Raw genomic sequence first — 23,220 nt, 5'->3', positions numbered from 1 at the left:
TAGGAATTTGAGTTTTTTATGCAGTTCTTATGTTTGTTAGTAACGTACTATATTATTTGTGTTACTTAGAAGTTGAGACACATTAGCAAGAGTGTTCAATACAAAACAAATCATCGGTCCCATATACAGTTGAGAAAAATCACATAATTCTGAAACCTGTGAAATGTCAGGATCATTGAAGCAGCATTGAAAGGCAAATGTCTTTAAAAATTAGTTTAACTTGCATTTTTTACTTAGGTTAAATTGCAAAAGTGTATCTTATTTTCTTTTAATATCAGCTGACATCTTCACTTACGTTCATTTTAAGCACTGTCACAACCAGCAATCCTAAAATAAAACATGAAAATAGATGGAAAGGGCAGTGCTATGCCTAAACTCAAGGCATTTAAAGAATCCTATATGCAGATATGGCTATAAATTTTCTCTAGTTTTATTTTTCCTTCTCTTTAAAAGCAGAAATAATATAATTTTAGATAATCCAATTAAATTACCATCCATGACTGTTTTCTGTGCTTTTGGACTAAGTGTCCTCTTTTCTACGTACTTCCATCAACTGCGGTGCCCTTATTTGATTTGCTACAGCCTGAGAGGAGGAAATTGTCTACAGACTATAAATGAACTTTCTAATATATAATGACTTTCCTGCCAAGCTCTTCCGTTTATTTAGGACCTACATTAGCAAGTGACAGTACTTTAAATTTTGCTAAACCTCTTTTTTGGCTGGCATATGGCTAGGATCCAGATTTCTAGCTGAATCCTGCACGGTGCAAGACAATCACGAGAAAACTCTAAGTAAGAATGGATTGCGTTCAGATGGATATTGATCTAACTTCTCCCAAGATTTAAAAAAAAAAAAAAAAGAGCAAGCAACTGTGCTTACAATTGCAATGCTGCATTTGCACCCCTTATCCAGGGATTTCTTGCCAAGATAAATATTATCCCCTATTTACCAGGTAGCAAGATGGGAAGACAAAGTTATTTTGTACCTGGAGTGGAAAGTCAGTGGCATCATCTGGAGTAGACAGACCCCTGCCACTCTGACTTCCAGGTCTTTGCTCAAAGGAATGTGATTTAAAAGGCTGTTTTCTCACAAAAGCCTGACTCTTTCTTTAGTTTTTCAGGGTTGGGCTGTCCTTGGGAGAACTGAATAAAATTCCCCCTTCAAGAGGGAAGTTTTCCAGCGCTTGCTGGCCAGGGGATCGCAAAAAAGGGGTTTAAGCAGGGAGAGGAGCTCCTGTGAAGCATTCCCAGGGGTTTGCTTCATGGTAACGAAAGGGCAGATGAATTCTGCCCTATTGTATCCTGGGTAGTATTTGTAATAATTCAAGCATCACTTGACTTGTTGTAAAGGTTAGCTTTGTTCGGTGGTTTGTGTTCCAACAGCTGTTCCCATGGAGAAATCCCTCTTTCAGTCACTGAGAATTCAGCCTGGGTTAGAGAAAGAAACCTTGAAAAGGTTTGAAAAACAGGCCAGAAAAGGCACGGAGGTGGGGAGGCAGGATATGAGTAAGGAGAGGTCAGCCTCTTCTCAGAGTGCCCAGGGCTCACTCGCACAAAGCAGCAACATTCAGTAGTCGGGGACAGCCGTGTTTGCACACTAAAACAAATTTTGAGATGTAGATACTTCTCACTGGAGAATAAACCCTCGAGGGTGATGCTTTGCTTTCCAGCCTCCTGCTGCTGACCCTTTTCCCCCATGAAGGACAGGCTGTTTCACTGCTGATGTAACAAGTGTGAGCTCCTGGTGCTTTTGTCTGGTCCCACTGACACTGGGCCGTGCCCCTTCCAGCTGGGGGTTTGGAGCACTGGTAAAGACACATTTCGGGATCAGGGAAGAAAGGAGCTGCGGATACTCTTTTCTGGGAGAATGAAAAGTGTAAATGGTGTTTGGGGGCAAGAAAAGCAAATATGAGTGAGGACAATGTTCCAGCATAATGCCTCATACTGAGTAATGTTTTTACTGTGTAAATAGCCTCCAACTAACTTAACGTATTTCAGTTGTAAGCTTGTTAAAAGCAAATTGTGTTTTGATTGCATGAGGCAGTTTGACAAGCAATGAGGATGTTTGGTGTTAATGCAGCCAGCACAAAACCTACGAAGCCACAGTGCCTTTGAAAAGCCCTGTGCTCTAGTTGCTGCTTCCCAGGCATTGAGCTTACCCATTTTTTCCATCGTGTTTCAGATTTAGAGGAGGTGCAGTTTGGTTTGTACTGTGCTGTGTATGTGCGACCGAGGTGTAAGGCACCAGGCTTCCAGTACCCAGAGGACACTTCAGATCAGACTGAGAGTATTTCAGCCATGAGAAGCACCTAAGCTCAGCTGTGGTTACTCAGATCATCTGTCACTACTGCTTAAAGCAATGTGGCAAGAAAGGTTCTTACATTTTTTTGCTTTATCTACCCAAACTCTGACTTTCTTAAAAGGTTATTGTTAGCTTAAGGCACCTATCAAAAACCTTTCATACGGTTGTTCCTAAGGATGCCTTTAATTACTGTAATGGAAGAGCACATTTAAAAAGAATAATAATTTGTCAGTTGCTACTTACTGGTTTTATGTGGAGGATGAAAGTGCAGCAGGAGTGTCTGTTTTGTTTATTTGCTGTAGTTTATTTCTAGTCAGACTTCTTCATGTATTTGCATAGTGTTGCACTGTTAAGGGTGATTACCCTGAATGTGGGCAAAAGAACTGTTCTGTAACTAAGGACATGAGGAGACACAGGAAAGTCCTGGTGAATTAGCTAAAGATAGATAGGATTTCAAATTTTATTAGCCTCCCCCCTTGCTGTCTCGATCCTAATTCAAAAGGTGTTAAATTTCTGCAGATGTACTCTTGAATAACTGTCCATATAGGGAAGTAAAGTATTTTTGCACTTTATTTTGTACTGATGCATTTTAAGTGCACACTCTAAATTAGTTTGCTTTTCAATGTGTGGGGAAGCTCTGTAGCCAAGGAATAACTTCCTCAGCTGCCTCCATGGTTGCAGTCTCTTATGGTGCTACGCGTGTGTCCTGCCCCTTATTACACCCTCCTGGAGACCTACGGTCTGGGGACCTAGAGGACCATAGGGAGTTGCAGGGAATGCAGGGTAGCATCCACACATCCAAGGAATCTGACCCCCATCTCCCCCTCTACCTTCCCTTTGGTCGCATTACAGGTAATCTGATTAACTACGGGATTCTTTGGATCCCACCCACCACAACAGATAGGCTCCTTGTGTAGTTAGTGACAGTGCAGATGCAGTAGACAAAACCTCGTCAATTTGTGTGGGAGGGAAGAGGGTTGGGAAGTCTCACAGAGCCTATCAGTCATTCTCCAAATGCATTTCGTATGCAGTTTTGCTATATCAGTGTTACCCCCCGTTTTTCCCCTCTGGTCTTGGGAAATGACCTCCCCTACCTGGTTGTGCGGGTGCTGGGACAGTATCCAGAGCAGAGCGATGGAGGCGCGACGCACGTCCTTGCTGCCGGATGCCAGGAGAGAGCGCAGCTTGGGCAGGACGTCCTCAGCAACCATCTCGGCCTGGATGTCTGCTGGTTTGGGAAAATGACCGAGGTCAGGGAGCTGAGAGGAGGCATTCAGGCCCCGACTCATAAACATTTGACTGTGCCTCAGTGATGAAATTAGAGGGGACCTCCCCATCTCTGTGGGATGGGACAATGCTGGATGTTTGGTTATAAAAATAACCCCTCATTTGTTCTGGCTCCTTTTGCCAAAGGATTAATCCAGGCTTGAGAGCAGAATGTAGATTTGGGCACCCTTCAGTTTATGTCTGAATCTCAGTGAGAAGTAACGAGGGGAATTTTCCGAGTCCTTCATTGGCATAAGGCCTGGTAGGAAGGTGGCAGCTTCTGCTGCACAGACAGAAAGACAGACCACCCCAGGCACCACCTGTCTTGCAGAGTTATGGTTAGCTAGGGGAGAGATCAGCTATTCTGGCTGAATCTTTGTATCCATTTGTCCCTGCAACTTCAGTGAGTGCTTTTGTGCACTCAAGGCAATGCCAGAGCAGCCAGCAGACGGAGCGGCAGTCTTAAAAGGCCAAGCAGACCAGGGGTTTTCAACCATGCCAAGGAGCAGTGCAGCAGTTCCTTCATTCCCAGCTCCACTATAATTGTAATCGCCTGAAAATTAAGGCCCTCTACATTTTCTAGATGAAAAACTCTACCCTGGACCCTAGGGCTCTAGCGTTGAGTGTGCCAGTCCTCTGCTTTCATCTCCCGAGTATGCTGTAGAAACAGATCTTGGGCATTTAATAGGATAGGATTTTTTTAAGAGGATGAGAAATGCTTGGGAAAAATATTATATTTAATGATAGACATATTCATGCCTTGGGAGAAGGCAGGTCCCCACTCAAGCAGCAATTTCAGGAGACATTCTGTCCTAATCGGGTTTAATGCTTAGGAAACATGAGCGTGAGGAAAACTTAGTAAGTTGCAAAGGCTCTATGCATACGACCTCTGCTGTGTCTCTCACTTTGTCCAGACACTTCCCCTCGCTACCTGGGAGCTCTGAGGCAGGTTTAGTTAGTCTATGCACTCCCTTAATATCCAATTAAAATGTAGAAAAGAGGCTCTCTCTTTGCTTTTAATATGAAAGGTTCCCAACCTACTGTGCTTACTCGGAAAGGCAGAGAGAGAAAGAAAAAGAAATAGTGTGGTTTGTTTATCTCCAAGATATTGCTTACCACTGGTAGCCAAATTTCTTAGGCAAACACATGCCTGGCTTGAAACCTGCTTGTGCCAAAGAGAGAAGGAAAAAAAAAAAGAACGGTTTCAGTAATGCATGTTCTTGCCTATTGTATGCAAAATAAACGTGACAACACTAGCAAGCTATTACATTATCTTCAAAGCACAAATTTTGGGACATTTTTTGTGGTCAAAGTTTTGATGAATTTTTTTTTTTTTTCAATCTCCTCTAGTATCAGTCATCCTGTTGTTGATGAGGAAGAGCAAATGGGGTTCAGATGTTGGTTTATTTTAGGAATGTCAGGTAAGTTATAGGAAAATGAAAGGAGTGAGTTTGTCTCATTTGCTTTGCCTTTTTTTCACCTCCCTCCTACACAGAATTTAAGGTTCCACCCTTTAAATCTTGAACTGTGGCTTATTGACATTTCTTTGATGTGGCTTCCAACAAAGTAAAATTTTCGAGATGTTATTCTTTGAAGCCATATAGTCAAAGTTATGGATACCAAAAAGGAAAAAAAAAAAGTAGCATAATAGATGCTCCAGATACTTGCTGTCGCAGACACAATGATCAAACATAGTTGAGAGCCTGGACAGAGCACTAGAATACAGGCCATTCTAGTCTACAGGAAGTGTCTAGGGCTGTGGAACAACTTTAATGATTTCCCTTCTCTTTCTCCATACATTGACCTTGTAGAACCTATGTATATTCTAATATATGTGTCTTTTCTCATGGGAAAGGTGCTGCATAGGCACCTGTACAGTAGATGAGCAGAACTGTGCAAGACTGAAATTGGAAGCCCAAGTTTATAGCTCTACTCTGATGCTAAGCCTTTACACAAAGAGAAAGCTACAGCTTTACCTTGTCCACAGGAGAGGACAGGAGAGAGATGAGTGTCCGCAGGAGGAATCTGTTGCCGGGTCTCAGCATGGCTTTGTGGTGCTGAACGTTGGCTGCCACGTTGCTTAGTGCAGCACAGCTGTAATACTGCAGAGAACCAAGAAAAATGTAGAGAGAAAGGAGATCGCAGTGGTGACATGTTAAAGAGAATAAAACTAAATTGGAGAAATGCTCAGATTTAGAGCTGCTGAAAATAAAGTGCTTTTTCATCTTAAGGATGTTTTATTGCGTAGGTGTGATAACAGCCTAAGTGGGCTTCTTCCAGGAAAAGCAATGCAATCTGCTGTAGCTACAACAGCAGTCACGCTGTGGCACTGCATGTTGTACAAACCCATTAGGACCCCAGCTATTTGGGAATGTACTGTGCTGCTGCAACTACACTACTGCTGGCACCTAAGTTAGGTCATCTGCATCTACTGTATTATATGTTTACATTGATTTATTCAAGCTGGATGTAGTCATTGCCCTAGCATGCCAAGAGATCATTTTCAAAGCATTTGAACATTAATGCTAGGGAGGATTATATACGTAAGAGTATGTATTACTAGGGAGGTATAATTAGAAGAAAACAGGCTGAATTGCAGAGAAGGAAATTTTAAGATGAATCTCAGAGAAAGCTGATAATGCTGAAACAGTTTACAGAAAGCAATTCCAGAGGCTCCATCCCTTCAGACATTTAAAAGAAATCTGAATAGAGATAACAAAACTGATGGAAGAAAGAATCCTGTACTACTCAGAGGACTGAATAAATGAACTAGCGGATTTTAAGGTTTACAACTCTGATTCGTAGTTTTTCATCAGCATATTTTTGAACGAAGACCAGCTCTCTATTAAGTGTGCAGAATCACAAAGAGGTGTCTGTGGTAGGCATAAAATAGGAAGATTTCCCAGACATTTACAATAATAAGAAAAAAAATCTTTGCAAGTTATGCCTTCTCAGAACACTTAGTAAAATTGCTTAGAGTGGAAGATCAAAGTTAGGATGCAAAAGAAAAACAGAGGAAGACGCCTATCTGCAACTTCTCTAATGATCTGAAAGACACAAGAAGGTAACAGCATAACAACTGTGTGCTGGCAGATGCACTTCAGCATCATAAACTTTCTCCTGTGGAGCTAGACAAATTGAGTGTTTTGAATATACATTATCTGACTGAGCTGAGTTTCACCAAGATGCTCTCACGTTTCCCCACTTCTCCCTCCTCTCCACCTTTTCATTTCTACATGCTGTGGTTTGTGCTCTCCTTACACTCACACTGTTACTGTTTAAAAATCTGACCTGTTTGAGCCATACCTGCACTTCTGAGTCAGGAGATTCAAGCAGCAAGGCAAGAACTGGTAGGGCTCCTTCCTTGCATAGGACCTGTTGGATTTTCTCTGCCATTAAAAAAAAAAAAAAAAAAGTCCTGTTAGTGTCTCTTTCTCCTTCCCTCCTTCTCATCTGGAGGCACCATTCAAAAGGGATATGCACCATCATTGGATTCTAGAGAGTGGTGAAGTTGTCCAAATATATGCCAGTGAGTGTGACTGGAGAGTATATAATTTAGAGCTTGTGCTATATAGCAGTGTGCAGACATTTTAGCAAAATTACTAACAGGCTGTCTGATCGATTACGCCTTTGCTGGTTTTATGCTAGACTGTTCCAAGAATCTGAACTGCTGGAGAAGCTGAAAAACCTCACATACGACATTCACCATGATTCCTGTGTTAAAAAAACCAAATTATTTTAAAAATTTTGAATAACAGATGTGTAATAGCCACCTGTAGAAGTTCTTGCCAACCATTCCCTTCCACCAGATAGAGATACGAGACATTACTCACGACTGTATCATTTAGCTGTGGGATAATGGTATCATCTAGACAGGTGAGATTTAATGCTGCTGTGTTTCAGAGTTCATGTATGGTAGTGCACATATTGTTGCAGAGGACCAAATACTGCTTTTGCTAAAGCTGTTGGCAGATATCTCAGGAGTCTTTAACGTCTGGCCCGGAACAGTTACATTTTGCATCTTCCAACATCAAGTTAGGGATACAAGTCAAACATTCCTAGAGCATGACATTGTTGGATAAGCTTCTGAGATTGTTTCAAAGTACCACCAAAGGTACTGCTAACTTTTTAGACCAAGTTATTTCTTTAACAAATGATTGGGTTTTTTCTATTTCTTTGCCTGATGATTTAAGTGCTTGTACATTAGCCCCTTGGGGTTGAAAATCAAGCCTTTCTATTTTGGTACTAGGCAAAAAAGGGTCTGTATTAGCTAAAGAAAAGCCAAACTTAAATCATCAGCCTATGGTATCAACATGAATGCCATATGCAAAGGAAATAATCTGTTGCTCAGATACGCTCTTATTCTTGCCTTAACCCTTTTGAATTATTTTTCTATCAGTGAGAAATTTTCTTTCAGCAATTTTAGATAAACCATTAGTCAGAAAATACCTGATTGTGTGAGGTTGAGAATAGCACCAACAGCATTTTGTTGGACTCTAGGATCATAGGAATTGGCAAGAGACAGCAGGGGTGTAATTCCTCGAGCAGCGCCAATAGCCTCTCGGTTGGACTCTGGAGAAAAGAATCAGAGAAAGAAAGAAAGAAGACATTGCCATCTTACTGTGAGCCAGGAGCAGGACAACTAGCAGGACTAGACTTCTTTGGCGTTCACTTCTCTGATTCTTTGGTATATATCAAAATTTCTCTGCATGCTCAAAGGAACCTGTTAAAAATTCCAAGAGCTCAATGGGAAAGAAACTAACCCATGACTTCTGGATTAGCCATAGATCACAGCTGGTTCAATGCTTTTGTTTTGTGACTGGGATGATTAAAATAAAAGGACCGTAAGTCCCCTTAAGCAGGTTAGCAAGGTGTCATATTTACCTTGTACGCCTGGTATGTCTGATCAAACACTGTGCCAACCAAAAACTACATAATTAACTGCAGGTAAGACTGAATTAATTTAGCAGGGTATATTCAGGGCCAATTTCTCTCTTCGAATGTGCCTGTGTTACTCCTTTGACAGCTACAAACAATGCAGAGGTTTCTAAAGACAGAATTTGATGTAACCACTGGAATTTGCTTCAGATGCTTCTTCTCTGAAGTGGTGATGCTTCCTTGTATGGCAGTGTATTAAGTTGCACAGCTGTAGTCAACATCCTGGAGTACAAGAATTCAAAAAAGATCTGCAGAGTCCCTTGAGACTCTTGGATGAAAAACTGGGGGGAAAAGATAACTATAATACTTAAATAATGCTATAAAATACTATAACACATTTTTATATACTGTGTATATAAGTATACTACATATGATAAAGTTATACTATGCTATGAAATATAATACAATTTAGAAAAAAATCTGCTTTTAGTTCTACTCCTTTTGTTTCGGACTTACTGAAGGTAGCCTCAGCTGTGCTATATAGAAGAGAATCCTTTCATTACTTTTACCCCTCTACCATGAAGCCATCAAAACATTTGCAACAAATAACCTGCTGCCACACTGAGACAGCTACGGGCCTCTCCCTTTTACTGTCTTATTTTTATATATACATTATCTGTATTTGTATCTTATAAGCATTCTAGTGGCATAATTTTGAAAAACTAAGGTGTTGGCAGTGGTGTTCTTTGAAGTTGATGAGATTTAAATGGCAATTAGACCAATGAAGAATTCTCTTAGTATCATAGAATTCTGCAGACCATTTTATAAAAGGAAAAAGCAAAGTCCATAGTCTACATGTTCCATTGTTTATATGAGCCAAACTGCTACTGAAAACCACAGAAGTTTTAGTTGAGTATTGCTTCATTTACGTACATTTCTAGACAGTTTAAACAATGGCCAGTCTCTGGAAGTTTGCTGAGAGAAACATGAAGCAGAAGAAAGCAAGAAATATGAAGGTATTTGGATGAGATCAACTCTTCAGGTGCCAACTAAGAGAGTTAAGAGAACAAAGCCATTATTTCTATACATGGAGCCTACATGTACTGGGGAACTGACACACACAGATAATCCAGGAAATTTATTCAACTATAGTTCAGCCAGTATCAGTTTAGTATTCCAGGACAAGCCCTTTTCTGCCTTCATATGAATATTTTATGCTCAAGGAAATACCTTTTATTCCGGAAAAAAATACTCTAAATTTTAAGCAAAGTAATTGTTCTGGGAAGAGTCATGTATTTAAAAATAGCTTTTCCACATGGTGATAGTGAAATTATTCTGGTGAAATATTCTGGTCAATTTTGTAGACAAGCCATTCTCCAATCTAATCTGCCTGCATATTTTTTTTTTCGTTTCCCTCAGCAGAAGCAGAAATTCTTTTGTGCAGCTCCAACTGATGAAAACCAGTCTGGTGTGATGTAAACTCTCATTAGTTGAATAAAGAAGAGAGGTAAAAAGATTGAGAATTCAAATGTTGCTGCTTCCTTCATTCTTTCACACAATACACTCCATGAATATTTGTGAATGTGGAAGATAACCTCACATTTGGGCAAAGGGATTACAAACATTTGGACAAAACTTGGGCAAGTTCTTTCTTCCACTTTCCCTTCTAGGGCAGGGAAGAGGAATCCTGTATCCTCTTGTGAGAGAGCTTCTCAGGGGTGTGTTTCCAGTCTGAACATCTTCTGAAGAAAGCACTGGCCATGACAGAATATGAGCCATTAGTTGCTTCAAAGGTTTTTCTTCCTTAAAGAAACATAACTGGCTTGATTTGGAAAGGCTTCACATCCATGACAGCTCAAACAATTTTTCTGCCTGAGGACTCAAGAGGTGGTGGTCAACACTGGAAGCCTATAGTGGCAGGATGAGCTCTTACAGCCTGCTTCGGAGGGAGGCAGCACATGGAGACCCAGGCACCCCACTCCTGTCTGGGAAGGACTGGAGCGCCCACTCTCATCATGGGAGAGTGGAGAGACCACAACAGGTACCCACACGATGCAAACCTCTGTGACCAAAATAATTTTTTTTTTTCCCCTTGGGTCATTCACTAGCTGACAAGTTCTCCTCTGCGGTCTTTGTTAGTGCCCATTATTGTGGGTTTGCTGGATTTATTTTTACATATGTCATTTTCCCTTATCCTTCTCTCCATTCTCATTCTAATTTTGGTCAGATAATGTGGCTAAACACTGTCTGTTTTGTCAACTTATGACAGAATGGATGGAGAAATCTATCTCACCAAGATGTGTAACCGTACTATCATCTCTGTAAGAGACGTGGCAGGCTAGATTATGCTTCTCTCCTGGACCACCTGTTTATCTAAGTAATGCAGCCCTTCCACTGACGCCACTGCAACCACTGATGCCCCCTAGAGTGCTTTTAAAAGGGAACCACGTATTCAGATGTTACTCTAAAGTGGGGAAATCAATAACATCTACTCAAGCTGGGTTTGAATAACTCACCTTGAAACCTGCATTTATAAATTCTTTCTTTCCCCTCTCTGTCATTTGCGTGCTTGAAAATTCTCCTGTCAGTACAACTTTGAATGTGCTCTACACTCAGTGCATCCTCCTCGTTTAGCTTAATGCAGATGTTCAGACCTCCCTAAACCCTTGCTGTGAATATTTAGTTCTGTTCCTGTGAGAAGAGTTCTTATCCCAGAACTGATTACTTTCACTCACAGATTGAAAAGCTGCAGATAATTGCAAATGTGCATGTGTCCTTTTGCTGTGTGGACAAATGCTGGTGTTGGAACAAACTGACCTTCAAATCCTTTTCATCTGAATGGGTTTGTTTGCTGGTTTTATTTTTGGCTACCTATTGCAGCAGGTAAGTATCACACAACCCAGCTTACGTATAACTTGCAGTCACGTTGCTAAAGAGCTTCACTCTGTACACAGTCTTGCATGCTCATTGCAGCAGAATTAAGACACATTACCATTGTTGGATTTAGAATTTTAGTCACTTTAAAGCTGTCTAAGGATCTTCTTAATTTGGTTGTGCTTCCATATTTATCTTTTTTAAACCACTCTGAAGCATGAATGGCTTACTTGAAGGACATGACTGAACAGAATACTTTTCTCGAGCAGACCTTTTAATATACCAGAGTCTGTGAGTTAAAATTAAAATAAACTTTAGAGAATTGGCTCTTGCTGTAGTAGCTAAATATAGTCTGAAAAAGAAATAAATGGATCCAGTCCATCTAAATCCTAGTTAAACTGGGACAGAGATCCTCAACACTGATCAAATCCCAGGCAGCAACCCAGCCCATGCACCTGCAGGACTGCCTACCTCTATGTTCAGCAGATGCCTTCCTATCTAGTTTGAAAGCTCCTTGAGTGCTTAATTTGAACTACTTGTGCTCAGTAGTACACTGGCACTTAAGGGAGTGTGCAAAGGCATTAGGTGACCATCCTCAACAGAGAATGAAGGTGGACTGGATCCAGAGTGGCTGAGGGTTCCCAGTACTCTGGGTTAAAGAGACATCTAGAAGGGCCAGAGTGCCTTCAGGACTAAAGAACATCCTTAGGTCCCCAAAGAAGTCACTTTGTGGGCTGCTGAAAACAGGTGAAGGGATATCTCTCTGTAGATCTTCAGGGGCATAACTTCACTGACCATACATAAAGAAAGTCCTTCTAGTGCCAGGTACCTAAAATTGTAGTGATGCCATGCCTAATTTAGATATTTAAATGAGGCAATTTGCATTCCACACAAAGTAATGTAGTATATATAGAGTTCTTAACCTGACTGAAATAATATGCAATGCTTAAAGATAAGTTTCAAAGGGAAAAGTGTTTAAAGACCTGCGAATAAAAAAAAAAGATGGGAAAAAATGCAAATCAGCACTTTCATGTGGTTGGATCCTGCTTATCCACTCCCCCTTTGCAATACTTAAATGAAAAAGTACACTTTCACCATGCTTCTTTCAGCCTTCTGGGAGATCTGAGTGCAACTTCCCACGCTGGAGAGGGAAGCTGGTGGAATAAACACTACAGGAAAGGAAATAAATGTTATCCATGGCTTTTATACAGGCCTTTACACAATTTGTACAGTAGAATCACACAGTTTGCAAAAAGCAGAATAAGCCAGACTGACCTGATAACCTTTCTTTTGGTAACTGTGGTTGAGCTTATCTGTCTGGATGCCAGGAAAATATCTATATCATGATATGAAATATGCATAGTTAAGCAAGAGAAGTTGGTGACAAATGCAAGTAGTATATGATGGATAAGGAACTGACTAAAAGCAAGCTGGCAACAAGTTTTGCTGAATGGGAATGACCACCTGGAAGGAGGCTTCAAGTGGAATTCCACAAGGACTGGTCTGTAGTTGGTTTTGAAGAAGAAAGTTAATACAAAGGTGTGAGTGCAGCACTGTCAATGTGATGGAGGACTGAAATATTTCACAAATAACAGACAAGTTAGAAGACTGAAGCAAAAGAAACAGAATGAAACCTTGTAGTACAAAATGCAGGGACCTGCACTTGGAAACATTTGTTGCAGACCCTTAATTAATTGCAGTCTGCTGGAAATAGCAGCAAAGGAGGAGAAAGACTAAGTGATTAAGTCAGCTGCAGGATGACAACATCACCATGATGCAATCACAAAAGAAGCAAGTGTTATCACGAGATGTACCACAAAACATATTTCCCTGGATGCCACAATAAAAGACACAGGTGAGGCCCCAGCTGAAATCCTGCACATTTCTGGTGACGTCTCTTTCAGAAGAGATTAATTCAAAATGGAACTCCTGCAGCGTCTATGTACATCTTGGGACTGTAACAATGCCTGAGGTCTGTGGTATCGCAAAACAGCAGATGCAATTGCTATGTTCCATTTCTGGAACATATCATTTACACCCTCAGGAGCTATGAAGATGAACGGAGAGCCTCGCTTACAAGAGGAGCCTTAAATGAGCTTGGCTTTTTCAGTACAGTAAAATGAAGCAGCTTCATCAGCATAGACATCAGAGAGGCAGAACTACTGAAGCAAAAGCCAAGGTAGACACTAATTAAGATAAGCTGGTCATGAATATATTTAGGTTGGAAATCGGAAAAAGATTTGTAATCATAAGAGAATGAAGGTCAGAAACACTGAGAAAAAGTTCTTAACTGGAATCTCAAGAGGTTGAATTTGCTGCTGCATCTTATGACTCTTAAACCAACTGCAAATAGGTTGTTTCACCTTGAAATATAAGGTAAGAGTTGAATGAATTCACTGCAGAGGATAAAGGCAAAGAACAGCACACTCACCTGAAACAGCCAAAGTCATGGTGCAGGCACAGGAATTGCACTGGACAGTGGGATCCTCTGACTCAAGCAGATCCAGAATTGGCTCAAGTAAACCCATTTGGACAACTAATTCTTTGTCAACTATTCATAAATTCAAGAAAAAATGGATAAACAGAAAAGTAAACAGTTAATGCCTTTGTAAAAAGAATATATCTTCCTTTGACTGCTTTGGGGGTCTATATTATGATTATGCAAAATAGACCTAAGATGGAAACAGCCTGAAGGGCACTCACAGTCCCTAGCTTGGTTTGCTTGATTCCTCTTCAGACTCACAAAAGAGTGTAAGAGATGTTCAGAGGTTCTAGTGCAGAAGGTCCCAAATATTTCTGCTAGTAATTCTATTTTCAAACATAAGGTTCATTTTGGAAAGTGCAACTGTAGCTTTCCAATAGGTTCACAATTTACTCAGCTTTCCCCTCCCCCCGCCCCAGCTTTTTTCTTCTGAAGTCTACCCTTCAAATATTTTTTTTACTTGTAAATAGTCACATGATATTATTTGCAGCAAGATCCTTACAAAAAAAGAAAAGAAAAAAGCTAGCTTCATTAAAGACTGACCCTGTCTTCTGCTGTTATGGGATAGCGTCATGAAATACCTGTTGTGCCCCATGTGCCAGGGAGCACAGTAGTAGATGCAACAAGGACTCTGTTGACGAGGTGTGGGGTGTTCATGCCCTGCCTATCAACATAAACTTTATTGGGAAGTTTTTCACCTGCAGCTCCCAGATCCTATCTCAATTACATTTGCCCTATTAGCTACAGAAGAAAGTGAATTTTATTAAACTTTTTTTTTTAAGTCTGCAAGCAAGTTAAGACCAAGGTCCAGTTAACAAAAACCAAGAAAACAAGCACTGTCTCATAGGCAGAGTTTATTTCTAAGAGCTGTATCTGTTGCTTGAAAGGGTAAGTGGTGGGATCTCAATCCAAGAATGAGAATAGTATAATTGTTCCCAAACCAGTCTGGGAATAATTTATCAGCCTTTGCACACAGATCCAAGATCTCTTGCCACATAACATAATCTAGCTGGAGGGATCTGAAATATCCTGGTGACACCAGATGTGGTTTGCAGACAGAAGCAGTCTCACATCTGTCCTAACAGGAACACAAATATGGGATTTGGATTTGTGTAGACCTGGGTGTATAGATGTGCCCTCCTTCTGTCTGAGTCTGGCTGAAGAGATACTTTTTCACCTGAAGAGAGATGTGTTGTTAATTACTCACTATTTCCTTCCAGCAAAAAGTTGACAAGGGACAAGGAAGACATCTGCTGCACCTCCAGGTCAGCAGACCGTAGTAAGGCATAGAAGGGTTCCAGGTGCTCCACAGGCAGCGGGACATTCACTGCAGGAATGAGAGGAAATATTCAGGAGTCTCATCGTTCACCGCAATCACATTTTTCTCTTGTTCGTCTTAAGCCTCAGGTGCTACTATACATAGGCTGAGTGATTCCCCTTCATTTAAATTCCATTGCTACTAGCAAAACAGGGCAAGCTTGCTGAAAAGGTTTTGAATAACCAAGTACTTCAAAAACATCATGGGAAGGAAAGCAATATGCTTCACTATCAAATAAGTCATTCTGCCTCATAGTACCTTTTATCCAGCAAAAAATATATGGGATAAAGCTATCAAGCCAAGTGCCAGAATATTCTCCTTGAACTAGATTTAAAACAAGCAAACAAATAAATAAATAAATCACAGCCTGCTTGTTGCTGGTATTTCTACCTTTTTGTAGGACTCAAACTCTTGCTGGAATTTTATTTAGCATATCTAGGCTGACTTCTAACCATTTACAAATTACCTCAGGATCCAAGTGCTCCCATGGAATAGTTGGGACAAAGAAGAACGTTTCCTTCATAAATTTCCACTACAGCCTTGCCTCTAGTGCTTTGTCCTCTTCCAAGAATTATATAATATAAAACCTTAAACGATCACTATGTCTATTTCCTTCCACCATATTTTGACTGTGTTGCTCTCAGGAGATTCAGTATACACTGACTCTAACTACTTTGGCTTCTGCCGAGTTTTATAAAAGTATTATAATTACATAAATGACAGTCTTTTATAATCATGAGAGATACCTCCTCATAGCAAAACCCAGAATGACTCTGCCCACATGGCAATGACAGCATTTCCATTTTCCTCAGCAAACAACATAGCATGAAAGAAAAAAAAGAACTTTTTGATTAATGAATCAAAGGGAGTTTCACAGTTGGAAATAATACTTTTATTTACAATTATGTGAAAATTTTCTAATGCACTGAGATAACTTACTGTGCTGACTCATATGCAAGTAATAGAGGGCAGCAGACTGCTGTAAACCTGGGTTTTCTGAAAAGGCTAAGGTCCTCAAGGCTTCCAGAGGGTCCTTTCCAAGTGGTGACATTTCAAAACCTAAAGATGTACAATGACAGCACAGACTCAATTACACCTGAAAAGGGTTAGTTTACAAAAAGAAATTAAAATTTACAGCCAACCAAACACATCAGAATTTTTGTACTGCAACAGTTCCATAGAGCCCATCTATCCTTATTCATATTTCTATGAGCAGAAGCAATAAATGAATCCGGAATAACCTGTCCTTGGCAATGCTTCTTGTGAAGCTCACAAAGCTAGTGACTGGAAGCAAGATAAATTATAACCTTTAGACACTTCTATGCTATCCAATATAAATGCAGGTGTTCTTGTTTTCCATAAAAGCCTTTATCTTTTACCAAATCATAGGAGATCTTTGTTAAAATATATCTACTAAACATAGTGTACTTAGTTATGACCTACAGAAAGAGTATATATTTCTAATTTACTACATTTTAAGTTCACTGTGTTTCCTGTCCTGGGTATTACAGTAAAGGATTTCAGGGAATAGCAACATGGATTGCAAATGGGCTTGCCTCAGGCTCAAATTTCTAGCATGAATCTACCTGTTCTTGAGTATGATAAGTTCTCCTATGAATAAACCAGATGTTCCGCAATAGCCATCAAGCAATAGCAGTCATGCATGACTTCTATAAACCACTGTATAATGTACTTATAATGTGTGGAATGGAGCAGCAGAGAGGAAAAAAAAAGGGCCATTGAACCAATGCTCAATAGTATAAACTGTTGAAAAGGTAATGTAGTATAAATTGACTGGTGGAGCACACAAAAGATGTATTTTCAGACAATAGATTAAAGCAGTGTATTAACAATTGAAATATCTCTATGAACAAGATCTAGCTACTTTACCTCCCATGGCATAAAGAGATGCAAGGGATGTGAAGGTATGAGCTTTCATGCCTCAGTGCAAAACTCAGCCAGTATCTCAAGCCATTAGAAGCTGCTGACATGTCAAGAGTAGCAAACTCCTGCCTTCGGGATTAGGTAAGTGGGCTTCACAGAAGAATTGCTTCATATAAAGATCAATTTTGTTTAATAATTAACAATACACACAAAGGGAAGGACTAGCCAGCTTGCGCAAGGTTTTAGAGAAAAACCAAAAATCTCTTCACGTGGTTTAAATCTGTTCCTTACACACTGACTATCTGAATCTCCCACATATCTGTGTGTTTTTGTTTGGGAGAGTGATAAAGCAGAAGCCACTCAAAATCTTCACCTGCTTATAACATCAAGCATTTTCTGCCCTAGCTAACAGCTGAGTATGATGATCTCTCCTTGAAGGAGAGAAGTCTCATGAAGTCTCTTCTTGCACACAAACTGTCCAAATGTTGGCTTCCTGCTTATTATAATTTATCCAGCACCGAGGATGGGCTTGTTCCATCTTGGAATAAAATACACAGGCGAGCACTAAAGTAAGAGGGATGTGTCTTAGTTCTCTTTGTGAGGTTTCCCTGCCTCCATCTGTCTTGGCAGCAGGATTTGGCCCGTCAGAGAATTAACCTTGGTTCTTCTTCCTGAGTGCTGTGTATCTCCTATTATGGACATTGGGACCTCCCTGAGAGCACAAATTGCCATCTGTGCACTGCTGTCACAGAAGCTCTAGCCTCCCTTGCTGCTGTACCCCAGCTCCTGAGGATCCAAGATGGACCAGCCTTTTGGAGATCCAGCTCAGAGAGGACAGGATTTCTCAAGAAAACATATACTTATTCTTTTCAAGAAGCACCAGTCGGTGCTGCAAAGGGCTGTTCTGGCCTCACCATTTTTTCCAGACCAGCCCTTCCTTGCACCTGATCCAACAGCTGAGCTGGGATACTGCCAAGACAGTCTTACATGGTCAGGAGCATGCTAGCCTTTGGAAATAAAGTTCAGACCTGGAAGATCCCCACTGTACACCAAGCTGAAAGGTCTAGTCCTGTTCTACATATGGACTTCAGGGTTTAGCCAGTGCTTAACGTGCAACAATTAGTGAACTGTATCAGCAGCACAGGACCCCCCACATTCATAGGTAATGACTAATACTAGCTGAGGCTAATTCGCGCGTGTTCCCAACAACCAGCGTCACAGCAATTATTCCAAAGGTTGTTCCATGACATATCATTTCAAACAGCGTTAACTGTGCCGCACCAAGGAAAAGTCTTTCCTGGTCCCCCTCACAAGATGGTTTTATTTCCCCAAAAAGGCAAGTAAAGAAATAGTAGTTTGTATTCCACACCCTTCACACAAATGAAAATAGAAGGCTATGCAATTTTGTGTAGTAGCTTTAGCCCAAGGTTGTTAAACTTAAAGCAGTATACCCAATTAGCTGTGAGACAAAGCAAAACCAAACAAGCAACGGCCCCTGCCCAAGCTTGAGACAAGGAATGGTATTAGGTAGACAACTGACAAAACACACTAATCCAAAATGATATTCTGTGATGCAGGAGTGAGATAAAAAAAGTCTTCCTATTGATATTGTTGTATCCTAGGACAGGACAGAGAGGACTTCACAAGCAGATAAACAGGGGAATTAGGGAGATAGCCTGAAAAGCAGAGGAGATACATGAAATATTATGGATCTACTTTGATCCAAGCAGAATCCTACGATTGTGTTCAAACCTTGTGTCTAAAATGTTTGCACAAAAGCACTTAGGCAGACCAGTTGCTTGGAATCTGAGGAAGTCCTGGGAGCCCAACGATGCTTGTCCCAGGGTGACTTTGACCTTCCCCACATATAGCACAGACACCCCCAGCGCAAGTCCAGGTGTTCTCCAGCCACCAACATGGATGTGCACAACTCAGCCAGGACCACACTGTGATTTGCCTGCTCACAGCTCGGCACTCATGTAGCACCCAGCTATCCACAAAGCCTGTTTCCAGCTTTGTGACCCCAGTGACTGAATTCAAAAAATTAACTTCAATCACTAGAAGGACTCACTTTTATGAAACGTATTTACATGGGTTACGTATTAACAGTAGTGGCAGAGCAAGAAAGTGACTGACCATTTCTACCTAGATGCAACTGTTACGCCACTTGAGCCCTTGATGTCCAGTAGACAAAGAAAATGCTTTGTACCTCTGGCCTTTCTTACATCACCAAGCTGCTTCCAGCCATGCCACAGCAGTTCAGCCAGCAATCTGTTTTCAACTCACAAAACGAATCTCCTTGTTCTTTCCCAATCCTATAGAAAAAAACCCAAGCCCTCTTACCTGTCTCAATATGCTGCAGAAACTCCTGTGCTGTCACCCTCTCATGAGGCTGCAGGATGGGCTTGTACAGCTGTCTGGCTTTAGAGCTGTTTTGTTTTAAGCAGGAGCATTTGCTTACCACAGCTAAGCATTCCTTGATGCTATGCACCAAGTCAGAGGACATCCTGTGAACAAAGGCCACGAAGTCCCGCAGCAGCTGCATGCATCGTCCACACAGTTGACCCATTCTTGTTCCAAGAGCAGCACAAAGCAAGAGAAAAAGGAAGGAGATGGAAAGAAAAGATTCTTCTCAACTTGTCCACGTTTTGCACTACCTTGCTGCCTCAGTGTTTGTCCTGTCTTACAGATGTTAACACTACACCGTGTGCAGCTGCTGTAAAGTAGACAAGCTTCTGCATCCAAAAAACTACATTGCACAAGGCTGGTTTCTGCAGATCTCCCGGAGTCTACAAAATATTATTTAAAAGGCTGGACGGGAGCCACCTTCAAACACCCTCCCTTTGCTTGAAGAAAAATAAAATGATGACCTAAACACATTTTGTGGAGAACAAAGAGAGTTTAACTCCTGGAGCATTCACCAAAGCCTTCATGAGGCTAGAAAAGCTCTGGGATAATGGAAAAAGCAACCTCAGTTTTTGTAAGGCAGCTTTCCATATGAAAGGTAGGCACCACCTTGTCTGCATGTGTACAAGCTGCAGCTGCCAATGGGAGAGGAAGATCAAAAAAAAAAGGGAGCATGCAAACAGGTTTATCCAGTTTTTGCTGAAGCACAGACCAGAACAAAGGCCCTGTTGGGCAAACAGCTCATAACTCAGTCAACTGAGACTTTGCAAATCAGCAAGAATAGGAAATTGAAAAAAAAAACATACAGTGGCCAAATGCATTTAGAACTATGTTTTCCTCCTGTCAAGCAAATCCTGCAGAGTGGGCTGGATAAGCTGGCAATGGGAGGATGCAAAAATCATCTGCAGTTTTCATGCAATAAAAGGAAGCAAAAGGAAAAAGAGCAGTTCTCCTCTTGCTCCATCCTTTTGCTTAATTCACCAGTCTGGTGCATGTGCCCACCCTCGGTTGAACAGTTTTACAAGTGACCTTGGTCTAATTAATGTAGCATGAAGTGACATTTGTAATATTCTTGAGGTTTCCAGTAAAATCTGGTTTGATTCAAGATCACCTTCATTATGAAACCAGTAGGTACTGGTCTGCTGAGTGATGATCACTTTTATTAAGTTCTCTTTATCCATGGAATGATGGGTTTATTCTAACCATTGCATTTGATACATTTATTGGTAAGTTTTAGCCTCACTGTCCTTTGACAGATCTTAAGGTTCTAAATAAATCATGTTTGAAAATCAATCCTTTGTTGTGTACCCATCTCCAAACACTGATGAACAGGCTCACCCAAATCTGACTGGTCTGTCCAGCTACTGCTATTTCTTCTCTTACTTACACATGATGTAATTTTCCTAAACACAAATACCATGCAGCACAGATAAACCCACCTACACCCATAAACCAAAAGGTATGAGACCTCTATTACACAAAGCAATCCATTACAAAGAATCAAGACTGATTTTTCTGGCTACATCCTTGACCAGTTCTGCAAGCCCACCAAGTCCTTGTCTCTGACTGGCTTCTTAGGATTATCAAAAGTGGGGCTAATATGCCTATTTTCTCATCACGTCTTCTGGATCCCTTCAGTAGCAATCTTCTAAAATATAGGGAAGCCATGTGATTGTCAGGTCCTGCTTCTGCCACCACTTGCTCTTCACCTTTTGCTCATGATCTTCCAACCTTCAGCTTCCATCCTAAAAGCAGTGAGGTGGCAGATCCCTGGGAACCCACCGCATGTGCCTTCTTGTCTCTTGCTCTGGCCTGTCTACAGAACTGTAAGGTTTAATCGTTGTGCAATTTTTTTAAGGTAATTTGAACTGTACTGCACAGAGATGAGAAAAAACCAGGACTGTTTCAATGAGACACTTGTTAGTGATGACTGCATTTCTCTAACATATTCTTACTAAGCATTTCAAAATGTATTAGAAACATTAAAACAGCTTTCTGCTGTACCTGTAAGGAAGATATTCCCAAAATGGTTTAAAAACAAGTTTCAGAGGTGCTGAGCTCTTGTAACTCCATTTGAAATAAATGGGAGCTAAAGAAATGCACCACACCTGAAAACTAGGCTATAATTTGCCTAAAGGCATAAAACTCAGGTCTCCCAATACTTAGTTTGATGATTCAGTCAGGAAATTGTTCTTCTTTGATTTGAAACCACTACTTAAAAGCCAGTGTAGATGGCTGGTTTGTGGGTCTTCAAACCTCCTCTGAATTCACAATAGCTGCTGTAAAGGTAAAGGTTGCAACCATAAACCAAATGTTTTTTATTAATTTCATGACCTAGATATGTTTCCTTATCTGACTGAACAAAATGTCAGCTAAGACTGCGGAAGTAGAAGGGGAAAAAATCAGTAGTACCGTAATAGTGTTAAACCATTTTGCTTGTATTCTTCTAAAGCACATGTTCCAAATAGTAGAAGCCCCACACCCTGATCTTTTTTCCAAAAAAAATCAGTTCCTTTGTAAAGCCTCTCCAAACCATTTCCATTCAGTCATGTGCAAAGGAGACTTCCAAGTAGTAACCTTACCGTATGAAGACTATTTGGAATTCTGTATAAAATGCATTTTGAAGTTTAAATCTATTTGCCAAATAATAAATGAATGCTGTAGCTAAATGGCACTTTCAACAGAGAGCTTCCACTGGTCCAGCATTTTATCTCTTGTGTAGTTTCTCTGCAAAGGACAGAAAATACTGCTTTTAGGCATAGCCCCTTAACTAGCAGCAGGTTTGTTTTGTTTTGAATTAAGAACAGAAAATCCAAAAATATATTCATTCATCACTAAATTCATCTGCCATTTCACTCATGCAGCATGCCACTGCTTGAAGCACTTCTTGTAACAGAAGTTCCTTTATCTAGTTCGCAATGGTGCATAACTTTCGATTGCTCAAAAGTTGACTGGTACTGGAGAGATGTACACAAATAGTCTTCATACTCCTCTTTCATACATTACCTAGGGCCTCTTCATTCTAACAGGCCCAAAAAGCCCTCAGGTTCTGACAGGAATATTGGAAAAAACAGAGGTCGATAACTTTATTTGAGCTATGGTAGCAAATGTTTCCCTCTTAAAGGAAGAAAATGATAGCTTCAGGTGGAAAAGGTTTTTGGGGAGTGTAGGACAGAGGCAGCGATTGAGAAAGTATGGAATCTTATTTGACTTGTGTGCCAGCCAAATAAGAAAATAGATACTTAAAGGAATGCTTAAAAAGGAGTAAATGGAAAGAATATATTTATATTACTCAAGAATCCAAAACTTTAAGAATTTGAACTAATTAAATTTGCATTTTATGAATTTGTCCCATGTAATTTTTTATTGCAACCTTTGTCTTATACACATTTCCTTCACTCTTTTCTCTCACCCTTCTGTTCAGAGGTGAGGAAAACACTGTACAGTTTAGAAAGCTGTAAGATGATGGCTGTGCATTACTGTTTGGTTACCAACAAATGTGATTTAAAAGGCGATAGCTCCCCTAATGCCTAGCAGGTCTTTACTGTCCCCATACCTGCAGTTAAGGCCTCCTCGCTTGTATCAATTCAGTGCGACTGCTCTTTTAACTGGATCTATGAAATTTTGCGGCTTCAAAATAACAACAAAACCAATCAACAAACCAAAGGTATTAAGTTCTTGAACTGGATCAGAATAGTAAAATAAAATAATGAATTAGAAAAACATGGTTGAGGAAGCAGAACAGTTCTAAACCCTGAGTCTGATATGTGCAACTTACATTACTACTAAGCTCTTTTAAATATATATATT

At 40.5% G+C, this 23,220-nt stretch overlaps 1 protein-coding gene across 1 annotated transcript in view; it reads right to left on the bottom strand.

Moving 5' to 3' along the window:
- Positions 1–19,573, bottom strand: part of LOC104074874 (vacuolar protein 8-like) — a 25,482-nt gene extending 5,909 nt beyond the window's left edge. Inside the window, exons 1-9 of the mRNA XM_009575170.1 lie at positions 19,348–19,573; positions 16,060–16,179; positions 15,010–15,129; positions 13,752–13,871; positions 8,018–8,140; positions 6,875–6,957; positions 5,545–5,670; positions 4,685–4,730; positions 3,397–3,530 (exon numbers count right to left, since the gene is read on the bottom strand). Of these exons, the coding sequence (XP_009573465.1) occupies positions 3,397–3,530; positions 4,685–4,730; positions 5,545–5,670; positions 6,875–6,957; positions 8,018–8,140; positions 13,752–13,871; positions 15,010–15,129; positions 16,060–16,179; positions 19,348–19,573 (1,098 nt within the window). The remainder of the gene's footprint in view (positions 1–3,396; positions 3,531–4,684; positions 4,731–5,544; positions 5,671–6,874; positions 6,958–8,017; positions 8,141–13,751; positions 13,872–15,009; positions 15,130–16,059; positions 16,180–19,347) is intronic.
- Between the last annotated feature and the right edge of the window lie 3,647 nt (positions 19,574–23,220).

The sequence above is a fragment of the Fulmarus glacialis genome, unplaced genomic scaffold (genome assembly GCF_000690835.1).
Source record: "Fulmarus glacialis isolate BGI_N327 unplaced genomic scaffold, ASM69083v1 scaffold10933, whole genome shotgun sequence".
Classification (NCBI taxonomy): Eukaryota; Metazoa; Chordata; class Aves; order Procellariiformes; family Procellariidae; genus Fulmarus; species Fulmarus glacialis.
Note: the sequence above shows the minus strand (reverse complement) of the source record. Positions and strands in the feature narration are given on the sequence as shown.